At 39.9% G+C, this 13,674-nt stretch overlaps 1 protein-coding gene across 1 annotated transcript; it reads left to right on the plus strand.

The window, feature by feature from the left end:
• The first annotated feature begins 11,985 nt into the window (after nt 1-11,985).
• LOC139380620 (trace amine-associated receptor 6-like) lies at nt 11,986-12,951 on the plus strand. Its single transcript, XM_071123503.1, has one exon. The coding sequence runs from the start codon at nt 11,986-11,988 to the stop codon at nt 12,949-12,951; it is 966 nt and encodes a 321-aa protein (XP_070979604.1).
• Nucleotides 12,952-13,674: the final 723 nt, after the last annotated feature.

Below are 13,674 nucleotides of genomic sequence, written 5' to 3' on the forward strand. Positions count from 1 at the left end.
TTAGCTATCATACTCGAATTCCACTGACTTAAAAACTCAGTCCTCCAGAAAGTGGAGAGCATACACATAATGAAATTTTACATGTTTGAGAAGGCATTTCTGTAAAAAAAACAAGCATTTTGATAAAACATTTTTTTATCAACAGCTCTCCTGTGAAGTCGTAACTTACGACATATGCCTAGTTTCCTGAATCGGGTCACACTTGTGTGAAAGATTAGACAGAGTCCACCGGAATCTAGCCTCTGTGTCACAAGACAACATTTTATGCTTTGTTGTTTTAATCCCCTTCCTTTTTGTAAAGTCCACCATCAAAATCAAAAATTCCATGTCTCCTCCTTTGGCTTGACAGCATGTCTACCATCTCAAACAACATGGCCGCTACTGACCAATCAACACTTCATGTGGGCGTGGTCTAGCACATAAATGCATGTAACGCAGACGATGATATTTGTATTGTAACATAACTTGGTACACGTGTTCCAAACACTTTCAAGACTCAACATATCTAAGCACATTGAGATCAAACACACGGTGGCACTATAACATGTTTATATCTTTTGATCAGTTTCACTCAGAGTGATGAAATTTGGCACACATTCTCATCGACATGAGTGTAGCTAATCTGTAAAGTATGGTTTAGTTTGGCTGTATGGTGGCACTATTGGACAGGGGGAAAAATCATGAAAGTTCAATAGCTTATAACTGCTATGTTTCTTGAACTAGAGTCTTTGAAAACATTGCGTTTTGAAGACTTGGGTCTGTAGATGCTATATACTAAAATTGGTTCCGAGCGGTACTGGAGTAGAAGACGTTTAACCTCTTGAGACTAGGGGGCAGTATTTTCATTTTTGCAGTATTTTCATAACGTTCCCAAAGAAAACAGGCTATTTCTCAGGACAAGATGCTAGAATATGCATATAATTGACAGCTTAGGATAGAAAACACCCTAGAGTTTCCAAAACTGTAAAAATATTGTCTGAGTATAACAGAACTGATATTGCAGGCGAAAGCTTGAGAAAAATCCAATCAGGAAGTGACTCTTATTTTGAAACCTCTGCATTCCTATGCCTCCCCATTGAGCATTGAAAATGATATCAACCAGATTCCTTTTTCTATGGCTTCCCTAATGTGTCTACATAGTTTCAGGCTTTTATTTCGAAAAATGAGTGTGAACAACAACATTGCGTTAGTGGTCAGCTGGTGGCTCTCAGAGTGATTTGTGCGTAATAGACAAAAGACGGCCATTGCTCCTCTCACTCCTACTAAGAAGCCAATTGTCCCGGTTGATATATTATCGAATAGATATTTGAAAAACACCTTGAGGATTGACGTTTGCCATGTTTCTGTCGATATTATGGATCTAAATTTGAATATTTTTCGACGTTGTCGTGACCGCAATTTCCGGTGGATTTCTCAACAAAACGTGAAGAACAAACGGAGTTATTTCGGCTACAAAAATAATATTTTTGGAAAAAAGGAACATTTGCTATCTAACTGGGAGTCTCGTGAGTGAAAACATCCGAAGCTCATCAAAGGTAAACGATTTAATTTGATTGCTTTTCTGATTTTCGTGTCCAAGCTGCCTGCTGCTAGCTGGACATAATGCTATGCTAGGCTATCGATAAACTTACACAAATGCTTGTCTTGCTTTGGTTGTAAAGCATAATTTCAAAATCTGAGATGACAGGGTGATTAACAAAAGGCTAAACTGTGTTTCACTATATTTCACTTGTGATTTCATGAATATGAATATTTTCTAGTAAGATTTTTTGTCCGTTGCGTTATGCTAATTAGTGTAGTTCTAAGAAGTTAAAGTAGTCAATATTGTTTGACTAAGACACATTTATTTGAAGAACAGTGCAGATGCAACATTTGGTAACAGTGTATGATTGTATGATTTTTAAGTAATTAATTAGCATTTTATTGCATGACATAAGTATTTGATCACCTAACAACCAGTAAGAATTGTCTCTCACAGACCTGTTCGTTTTTCTTTAAGAAGCCCTCCTGTTCTCCCCTCATTACCTGTATTAACTGCACCTGTTTGAACTCGTTACCTGTATAAAAGACACCTGTCAATACACTCAATCAAACAGACTCCAACCTCCCCACAATGGCCAAGACCAGAGAGCTGTGTAAGGACATCAGGGATCAAATTGTAGACCTGCACATTGTAGACCTGATGGGCTACAGGACAATAGGCAAGCAGCTTGGTGAGAAGGCAACAGCGGTTGGCGCAATTATTAGAAAATGGAAGAAGTCCAAGATGACGGTCAATCACCCTCGGTCTGGGGCTCCATGCAAGATCTCACCTCGTGGGGCATCAATGATCATGAGGAAGGTGAGGGATCAGCCCAGAACTACACGACAGGACCTGGTCAATGACCTGAAGAGAGCTGGGACTACAGTCTCAAAGAAAACCATTAGTAACACACTACGCCGCCATGGATTGATATCCTGCAGCGAACGCAAGGTCCCCGTGCTCAAGCCAGCGCATGTTCAGGCCCGTCTGAAGTTTGCCAATGACCATCTGGATGATCCAGATGAGAAATGGTAGAAGGTCATGTGGTCTGATGAGACAAAAATAGAGCTTTTTGGTCTAAACTCCACTCGCCGTGTTTGGAGGAAGAAGAAGGATGAGTACAACCCCAAGAACACCATCCCAACCGTGAAGCATGGAGGTGGAAACATCATTCTTTCTGCAAAGGGGACAGGACGACTGCACCTTATTGAGGGGAGGATGGATGGGGCCATGTATCGCGAGATCTTGGCCAACAACCTATTTCCCTCAGTAAGAGCATTGAAGATGGGTCGTGGCTGGGTCTTCCAGCATGACAACGACCTGAAACACACAACCAGGGCAACTAAGGAGTGAGAAGCATCTCAAGGTCCTGGAGTGGCCTTGCCAGTCTCCAGACCTGAAACCAATAGAAAGTCTTTGGAGGGAGCTGAATGTCCGTATTGCCCAGCGACAGCCCCGAAACCTGAAGGATCTGGAGAAGGTCAGTATGGAGGAGTGGGCCAACATCCCTGCTGCAGTGTGTGCAAACCTGGTCAAGAACTACAGGAAACATATGATCTCTGTAATTGCAAACAAAGGTTTCTGTAACAAATATTAAGTTCTGCTTGTCTGATGTATCAAATACTGTCCGTAGAGCTCACAGACAGGGTTGTATCATGGCACCGATCTGGGGAAGGGTTCCAAAACATTTCTGTAGCACATAAGGTCCCCAAGAACAGAGTTGCCTCTATCATGCTTAAATTGAAGAAGTTTGTAACCACCAAGACCTCTTCCTAGATCTGACTGCCTTGCCAAACTGAGCAATCAGGTGAGAAGGGCCTTGGCCAGGGAGGTGACGAAGAACCCAAAGGTAAGTCTGACAGAGCTCCAGAGTTTCTCTGTGGAGATGGGAGAACCTTCCAAAAGGACAACCATCTCTGCAGCACTCCACCAATCAGGCCTTTATGGTAGAGTGGCTAAATGGAAATTACTCATCAGAAATTGACCCCCCCCCCCCCCCCCTCTGCCTGGTACTTCAAAGTCAGTGTCACCCTCGGCCTCGGTTCAAGAGTAACGTTCGTCTTGGACTATTGATTAAGATGTTTATTTTCCATGCAGGATGTGGAGTTTCAGATCAGTTTCACTTAGAATGTTTATGCTGTATTGGGGCCTTATTGGGTCCCTTGAGTAAAGCGTTTGTGTCTCCAACACCTTTAATTGGTAGAATTCCTTAGAGTTTTGAACCTCATTATTCCAGAGCCTTGCATACAGGTGATAACAGGACCCTCTGATGTGAGAAACTTAAAGTCAAACTAACATAATTTAAAGAGGTGTTCACTTACAGTATTGCGCCAGTGACAGTCACAGAGCACAGGTTCAGTTTTGCTGATGCAATATGCTCTTTGAGAATCATGAGTGCTAGAGAGATGAAAGTACAGTGTACTAGATGTTTGTATGTGTTTGTGTGTGTCTGTCTCACTGTGTTTGTGTGTGTGTCTGACTGTGTGTGTGTGCGCACGCGTGTGTGTGTTCTTATTTGACACCTTTAATTGGTAGAGTGATGTAAGTGTCATTATTACAGAGCCTTGCAGGTCAGTGCAAACAGGTCCCTCTTGAATCTGAGACGACAACAAACTATACAACAATATGATTGGGTCAGACTACTGCAGGGTGATCTCTGGCAAATATTATGTAACTGTCTCCCTCAACTTGAATCATTGTTTCATAATTCAGTTCAGATGGACATTTTTACAAGTCTATGGAATGTTCCTATGAAATGCCATTAGCAAATACACCATAAAGATGTACCATCTAATCAACTGCCTTACTGTCAATTTTATAATGCACTGGCCAAATGACATATGCCTTGATGTGTCCTGTAGTTTCACAAGGCCATCCTTCCGAATCTTATTTTGTTGTATTGAATATTGGAAGTCTAAAAAACTTCAGTTTCACATCTTGCATTTCAATGGCAGGGCCGGCTTCTAACGCTCACCATTATTTTTGTAAGCTAATCAAATGGCTACCCAGACTATTTGCATTGCCTCCCTGCCTCTTTTACACTGCTGCTACTCTCTGTTTATTATTGATGCATTCTCACGTAAATAACTATACCTACATATACAGTTGAAGTGGGAAGTTTCCATATCCATTAGCCAAATACATTTAAACTCAGTTTTTCACAATTCCTGACATTTAATCCTATAAAATTCCCTGCTTTAGGTCAGTTAGGATCACCAAATTATTTTAAGAATGTGAAATGTCAGAATAATAGGAGATAATTATTTATTCCAGCTTTTATTTCTTTCATCACATTCCCAGTGGGTCAGGAGTTTACATACATTGGTAGCATGGCCTTTAAATTTTTTAAATTCTTTGGGATAGGGGGCCGCATTTTCACTTTTGGATGAATAGTGTGCCCAGAGTAAACTGCCACCTACTCAGTCCCAGATGGTGTAAAATACTTCTATGTTTGAGAAATTTGATTTATGAGATTTCTTTTGATTTGTATTTGGCGCCCTGCAATTTCATTGGCGAGGGGTTCCGCTAGCGGAACGGGGAACCCCGTTCCCAGACAGGTTAACAATTATTTTTAAAAAATGTGCTTCTGGTAACCCGTTCCGCTAGTGGAACCCCTCGCCAAAAGCCAGGTTAACTTGGGTCAAACATTTTGGGTAGCCTTCCACAAGCTTCCCACAATAATTTGGGTGAATTTTGGCCCATTCCTCCTGACAGAGCTGGTGTAACGGAGTCAGGATTGTAGGCCTCCTTGCTCGCACACGCTTTTCCAGTTCTGCACATACATTTTCTATAGGATTAAGGTCAGGGCTTTGTGTTGACCACACCAATACCTTGACTTTGTTGTCCTTAAGCCATTTTGCCACAACTTTGTAAGTATGCTTGGGGTCATTTTCCATTTGGAAGACCCATTTGCGACAAAGCTTTAACTTCTTGCGACTATCAATCCCGGATCCGGGAGCGTAATCATAGCCTCAAACGAATTAGGATAACGCAGCGGACATAAATCTTCCTACAAAATCTTCCTATTCATGAAAATCACAAATGAAATATATTGAGACATCAAATTAAATCATTTACCTTTGAAGAACTTTGGATGTTTTCACTCAGGAGACTCCCAGTTAGATAGCAAATGTTCCTTTTTTCCAAAAATATTATTTTTGTAGGCGAAATAGCTCCCATTTGTTCGTCACGTTTGGCTGAGAAATCGACTGGAAAATGCGGTCGCTACAACACCGAACTTTTTCCCAAATTAGCTCCATAATATCGACAGAAACATGGCAAACGTTGTTTAGAATCAATCCTCAAGGTGTTTTTCACATAACAATTCGATAATATATCCGTTGGGGCAATTGGTTTCTCATAAGAAGCTATTGGAAAAATGGCTACTTGTGTACTTTACGCAAGATTTTCTGCGGGAGCCACCATGTGACCTCTTGCTAAATGTGGTCCCTTACGGCTATTCTTCAACATAAATGCGTAAAAAGACGTCACAAGGCTGTAGACACCTTGGGGAATACGTAGAAAACGTAAGCTCATTCGTAGCTCATTCACATCCATATAAGGAGTCATTGGCATGAGGCGGTTTAAAAAAATGCGGCACTTCCTGATTGGATATTTATCTGGGTTTCGCCCGTAACATCAGTTCAGTTGCACTCACAGACAATATCTTTGCAGTTTTGGAAACATCAGAGTGTTTTCTATCCAAAGATGATTTGATTTGATCTGTCAATTATATGCATAGTTGAGCATCTTTTCGTAACAAAATATCTTGTTTAAAACGGGAACGTTTTTATCCAAAAATGAAAATACTTCCCCCTAGTTACAAAAGGTTAATTTCCTGACTGATGTCTTGAAATGTTGGTTCAATATATCCACATAATTTTCTTCTCATGATGCCATCTATTTTCGGAAGTGCATTAGTCCCTCCTGCAGCAATGCACCCCCACAACATGATGCTGCCACCCCCATGCTTCACGGTTGGGATGGTGTTCTTCAGCTTGCAAGCTCCCCCTTTTCCCTCCAAACATAACAATGGTCATTATGGCAAAACAATTATATTTTTGTTTCATCAGACCAGGGGACATTTCTCCAAAAAATACGATCTTTGTCCCCATGTGCATTTGCAAACTGTAGTCTGGCATTTTTATGGTGGTTTTGGAGCAGTGGCTTCTTCCTTGTTGAGCGGCCTTTCAGGTTATGTCGATATAGGACTTGTTTTACTGTGGATATAGATACTTTTGTACCGGTTTCCTCTAGCCTCTCCACAAGGTCCTTTGCTGTTGTTCTGGGAATGATTTGTACTTTTCGCACCAAAGTACGTTCATTTCTAGGAGACAGAACACGTCTCGTTGCTGAGCGGTATGACGGCTAATTGATACCATGGTGTTTATACTTGCATATTATTGTTTGTACAGATGAACGTGGTACCTTCAGGTGTTTGAAAATTGCTCCCAAGGATGAACCAGACTTGTGGATGTAACGATAAACACCTGCCTATGATTGAGAACCACTCTAGGCAACCATAGACTTACCTAGAGTACTACTCTAAACACAATCCCATAACTACAAACAACCCCAGACAAAACAAACCACATAAATCCCCATGTCACACCCTGGCCACACCAAAATACTAACGAAAACACAGAATACTAAGGCCAGGGCGTGACAGTGGAGGTCTACAATTTCTTTTGTGAGGTCTTGGCTGATTTCTTTTGATTTTTCCCATGATGTCAAGCAAACAGCCACTGATTTTGAAGGTAGGCCTTGAAATAAATCCACAGGATGTCAATTAGCCTATCAGAAGCTTTTAAAGCCATGACATACTTTTTGGAATTTTCCAAGCTGTTTAAAGGCACAGTCAACTTAGTTTAGGTAAACTTCTGACCCACTAGAAATGTGATAAATGAATTAATCTGTCTGTAAACAATTGTTGGAAAAAGTTATTGTGTCATGCACAAAGTACATGTCCTAACCGACTTGCCAACACTATAGTTTGTTAACAAGACATTTGTGAAGTGGTTTAAAAATGATTTTTAATGACTCCAACATAAGTGTATGTAAACTTAAGACTTCAACTGTACATACAGTATTACCTCAATTACCTCCACTAACTGGTGCACCCGCACATTGATTCTGTACCGGTACCCCGTGTATATAGCCTCGCTACTGATATTTTACTGCTGCTCTTTAATTATTTGCTACTGTTATTTTAAATTTTTGACTTATCTTTATTTTACTTAAAACTTGTTTTTTCATAAAACTGCATTGTTTGTTAACTGCTTGTAAGTGACCAGTTCATACCAGTCTAACTTTGATGCAAAAGCGAGAGGGGTTGCAATCCTGATAAGGAAAAACATTCCTTTTGTTTACTCATCCTCGATTTCAGATCCTAATGGTCGGTATATTATTGTGGTTGGTACACTGAATTCGAAACCAGTAACCTTAGTCAATTTATATGAACCCAACTTCAATGATCCATTGTTTTTTCAAAGGGTATTTAAGGACATACCAAATATCTTGGATACAAGTGTTATTGTTGGAGAGGACTTTAACTGTACGTTAGATCCTCCTTTAGATAAACAGCTATCAAGGTCACTTCAACAATCAAATGCCAGTGTCTGTCTAAATACATTGATGACAAACCTTAACATTGTCGATATTTGGAGACTGACGCACCCAACAGACAGGGATTATTCTTTATTTTCATCATTTCTTGAATCACATTCCAGAATTGACTATTTTTTGTTGGACTCCAAACTAATTTCAGCAGCTGAGTCGGTTACCTATCACCCTATTCTAATTACGGACCACTCTCCTGTGTCCATGGTGCTGAAACTCGACAATATGTCAACAGGTCGGCGACCGTGGCGCTTAGACGCATACCTGCTGAAAGATTTTTGTCAGTATTTGAAGGAGCAGATTGCCTTTTTCCTCAGAACTAACGACACGGGGGATGTTGATGACTCCACTCTTTGGAATCTCTAAAGGCTGTGATTAGAGGTTACATTATTTCTTATACATCAGAGAGGAAGAAACGCGCCAATACTAGGCTGAGAGAAATTGAAAGAGAGGTAGGGGAACAGGAGAACGTTTTTACAACGAATTCCTCGTCTACAGTCCTTGAGAAGATCACAAAGTTAAAATATGAATACAATACCATCCTTTCAAAACGGGTGGGCTCTTTACTTGCTAGAACGCAACAAAGTTATTTTGAACTGGGTGACAAACCACATAAATTATTAGCAAGATGGCTAAGGCATGTACAGGCATCTAGAGCTATTCACAAAATAAAAGACAAGACGGGTAAAATGGTTACAGATCCGCAGGATATTAATAAATGCTTTGCGCAGTTTTACTCAGAGCTATACCAATCAAAATGCGATGCTACTGATCCACAAACTATGGAACGCTTTCTCGCTGAATGTGAACTTCCTAAACTAGACAAGGGGGCAGCTGCTGCACTCGATGCAGGGATAACTTCAGAGGAAATTAACACAGCGATAGCACAATTTCCAAACAGCAAGGCCCCTGGGCCCGATGGATATGTAATAGAATTCTATAAGAAGTACTGCACCAGTCTATCTCCACTTATGGAATGTTTAAAGACTCCAAAGACAATGCCAAACTCCCGCAAACACTGTATGAGGCTACAACAGCACCGATCTTGAAAAAAGATAAAAAAAGATAGAGATTCCAGACAGGAATGACCAGACAGGTTTTATCCCGGGCCAACAAATATACTACAATTTGAGACGCCTTTTCAACGTAATGTATCACGATCGTAAGGTTGAGGCAGTGGTAATAGCTCTTGATGCAGAGAAGGCGTTTGATCGGATTGAGTGGAAGTATATGATGTCGGTTCTGGAGAACTTCGGGTTCAGAAAGGAATTTATTATTTGGATAAGAATTATTTATGCACACCCAATGGCGTCCGTGGTAACCAATCAAGAAATGTTGCAGTCATTCCGCTTGTTCAAGGGGTGCCGACAGGGGTGCCCTATTTCGCCTGCTCTCTTCGCTATAGCCATGGAACCCCTTGCTACTCGCATTCGGGCATGTGCCGATATAGATTCTGTTAAAATAAAGGACACACAGCACAAAATGTCCCTATATGCAGACAATGTTCTTTTGTTTTTGTCCAAGCCTAAAACTTCTATTCCACCCTTACTTAACTTGATAAACACATTTGGCTCCTTCTCTGGCTACAAGATAAACTGGCAAAAAAGTGAGTTGATGCCAATATCACGGCCTGTGGATGTGCAATTTCTGCAATCTACCCCGTTTAGAACAGTGATGGACAAGTTCACAAGCCTTGGCATTGTAGTGACAAGAGACCTTGATCAGCTATTGAAAGGGAATTGGGACATGAAAATATATCAGCTTAAACAAAATATAGATTTTTGGAAAACTCTGCCTATCTCCTTGGTTGGTCGTATAAACGCTATTAAAATGGTTGTCCTACCCAGGTTTCTTTACCTCTTCCAATGTCTACCCAATTTCATACCACAAAGCTATTTTAAGAAACTGGATTCAATAGTAACTCCATTTTTATGGGATAACAAGGCAGCCAGAATTTCAAAGAAGCATTTATGCAAGTACAAGATAGAGGGGGGCTTTGGCCTTCCTCACTTTAAACTGTATTATTGGGCTGCTAATCGGAACATTGTGTCTTTCTGGAGGGAAAGCTTGCCTGCGATGAGACAGAAGGATATGCCTGCATGGCTTTTGATTGAGCAGGCCTCCTGTCAACGTTCCTCACTCCCTGCACTTGTTAATAGCCCATCATATGTGAAAAAAATCCACTTATGACTCTAACCCAGTCATTTGTCATATGCTTAGGATCTGGAAACAGATTAGGCATTTCCTTAAATTAACATACCCACTGTATACATTGACAGCCCGATTTGCCTGAATCATGCTTTCCACCCTGCATTGGATGATGTGGTGTTTTCACAGTGGAGGGAGAAGGGGCTCACAACAATTGGTAATCTATACATAGATGGTCAGTTAGCTTCATTTCAAAAATTACAGGGAAAGTTCAACATGCCAACAACACATTTTTTCAGATACCTCCAAATCAGGAATTTCGTAAGGACACATATCCCACAGTATGGCATGAAGCCAAATAGTCCTACATTAGATAGCTTGATCCTTGTCAACCCCCATTCAAAAGGGTAGGTCTCTAGACGGTATGATGTGCTACAGGCCCACATAGAGGTATCCACAGACACCATTAAAAGGGTTTGGGAACAAGAACTTGGGTCAGAAATCTCAGATGAGGACTGGGTAGAAGCTCTCAGGAATATAAACCACAGTTCAGTGAATGCCAGACACAATCTTGTACAGTTTAAGGTGAAACACAGGTTACATTACTCAAAAGTGAAACTGCATAAAATATTCCCGGACACCTCACCACTGTGTGAGAGGTGCAAGCAGGATGAGGGGACATTGACCCACTTATTTTGGACATGTCTCAAGTTACATGTTTACTGGGCTCTCATTTTTGATTACTTAATTAGAGCCTTTGATAGAGTTCTAGCCCCAGACCCATTGACCGCTCTGTTTGGTACAGTTGATGGGAATAACCACGAAGGGAAAGCTGTCTCTCTTTGTACTCTATTAGCCATATTGCAATTTTTGCAATATTGCAATTTTGGAAACTGGAGACTGAACCTACCTTTGAAATGTGGTTACGGGATTTAGGGAATGTAATACATATGGAAAAGATTTGATACAATACCTCCAATAGAAGTCCAATGTTTTACAAAATATGGCAGCCGATACTGGATAAATGGTCTAGTCCCGCTTCATAACTGGGTTGACGATCTGCTGCTACTCTGTGCTGTACTCCACTCAATATTTATTTTTGGCTTAACTACACTGCTTGTAATGACTATATGCTGTCTTCCTATACATGTACCACCTAATAGGATTTTGTTTTATTTTGTGTATGTGTGAGTTAAGTTTTGTTTTGTCCTCTAAATTGGCCATCCCATTCAACAGTACAATGAATGTCATTGTTAGTATTGCTGTCTTTTTTATTTTATTTTTTATTTTTTATTGTAAAATAATAAACATATAAACAAAAGTGACCATTTCACTGTAAGCTCCACACCTGTTTGGCGCATGGGACAAACATTTTTTGATTTGATTTGAATGAAAATGTACCTTTTCTCTCATCTCTAACTATCAGTAAGGTTGAAGGACAGGCTATGTGGGCACAGCAACATCCAATCCTGTCAAACATTACGTCATGCTTTCACAAATTATTTGTTTATCCAACAGTTTTTTTTTCATTTCTGTGCTCTATTGTGTGTGCAGAGAGACTCAGTGGAGGGGAGTGGTTGTCAGCTATTCAGGGATAAATAGAGAGGCAGTGCTCAGAGTTTGTCAGAAGGCTGACCCGACAGGATCACACAGGACCAAGAAGGAGCAAGACCTCAGCAATTTAGCCTTTAGTACAAATGGAGGAACATGAAGATGTTCAATATTGTTTTCAAGACAGAAACTCTTCTTGCAGAAAGGCTTTGCTATCGACATCTATCTACATAACACTGTACATCTTCTTCTCATTGTTTTCAGCAGTTACAGTATTTTTGAACCTACTGGTGATCATCTCCATCTCTCACTTCAAGCAGCTCCACACTCCAACCAACCTGCTCATCCTCTCTCTGGCTGCGTCAGATCTCCTGGTGGGACTGATTGTGATACCAGTAACGACTGTAGCAATAATGGAACCATGCTGGGGATTTGGGGAACATTTCTGTGTGTTTCAATTCTACATCACTTATTTATGTACTTTTTTATCTCTGGGCAATTTGGTCTTGATATCTATTGACCGCTATGTTGCTGTGTGTGATCCCTTATTGTACCACTCTAAAATAACAATAACAAGAATTATGTGTTGTATATTCATTACCTGGTGTTGTTGTATCATATACCGTGCTGCTATTATAAAAAACTTTGTAAATGTGCAGGTACCCAGTAGGTGTTTGAAAGAATGTGTTATTTTAGAGCGGTTAAATTGGGTTACGTTAATTGACATTGCAATTACAATGGTTGTCCCGTGCTCTGTTATTATAACACTTTATATGAAAATCTTTGTGGTGGCCAGATCACAGGCCAGAAAGGTATTTTCAAAAGAGGCTGTCAGTGTGTCTGGTGTTAAAACTGTACAGGCAAATAAGTCTGAGAGAAAAGCAACAAAGACTCTGTCTATTGTTGTTTTCAACTATTTAATTTGTTGGATTCCATTTCTTTTTGTTTTCTTTCTTTCTTTTTTAATTGAAGATTTTTTATTGTTTATCATCAGCTTTTTGCCACTTGTTAACTCCTTAATTAATCCAATCATTTATGCCTTATTTTATCCATGGTTCAAAATTACATTTAAACATTTTAACATTTTAACTCTGAAGTTAAGATTTTCATAGTTCAGTGTTGTCATCATAGATACATGCGTTGATACAGAATTATTTGGCTGGATTGGATTGGAATGACTTAGAGAAAGCATAAAAAGGCATACAATTGTTTAATAAATGACATTGTAGTCATTTTTCGGTCCAAATAGTCTGTTGTTCAATGTTATTTAATGTGGACCCCAGCAAGATTAGCTGATGCATTCGCATTAGATAATGGGGATCCTATTAAATACCAACAGTACATTTTGAGGATGTCATATATACTGTATATTGTCTAACATTACCCTCTAGTGGCGTAATTGGGACACACCGCCTTCAACAGGTCCAGTAAAGTTGAAATGTACATTACTGCATGTTATCAGAAAATGTCCAGGTCTATCTAAATTGTGTATTGTGTAAGTAGTTAACAGTAAAATGTAAGAATATGCATTTATGTGTACCACTTCATAATATTTTGTAATAAACCATTTGTAAGCTATTTAGGGTTTCTTCAGGCCCGCATTTGTTAAATGTTAGTCAGCTAGGTTTTCTAACATTTATAAATAACTACTATATGCAGTAATGATTAAACACAACAGCGCAGGAGACTGTAGCAGACACTTCAACCTCAACATACTGGTTACTACTGTCACTGCTCCCACTACCCCTACTCTCACTACAGAGGCAGAACAGCTCTCTCAGATGCTGTTTACTCTGAATGATTATAGAGTTTGGGTATCACACTAAAGAATTTAT

This window comes from Oncorhynchus clarkii, chromosome 22 (genome assembly GCF_045791955.1).
Source record: "Oncorhynchus clarkii lewisi isolate Uvic-CL-2024 chromosome 22, UVic_Ocla_1.0, whole genome shotgun sequence".
Lineage (NCBI taxonomy): Eukaryota > Metazoa > Chordata > Actinopteri > Salmoniformes > Salmonidae > Oncorhynchus > Oncorhynchus clarkii.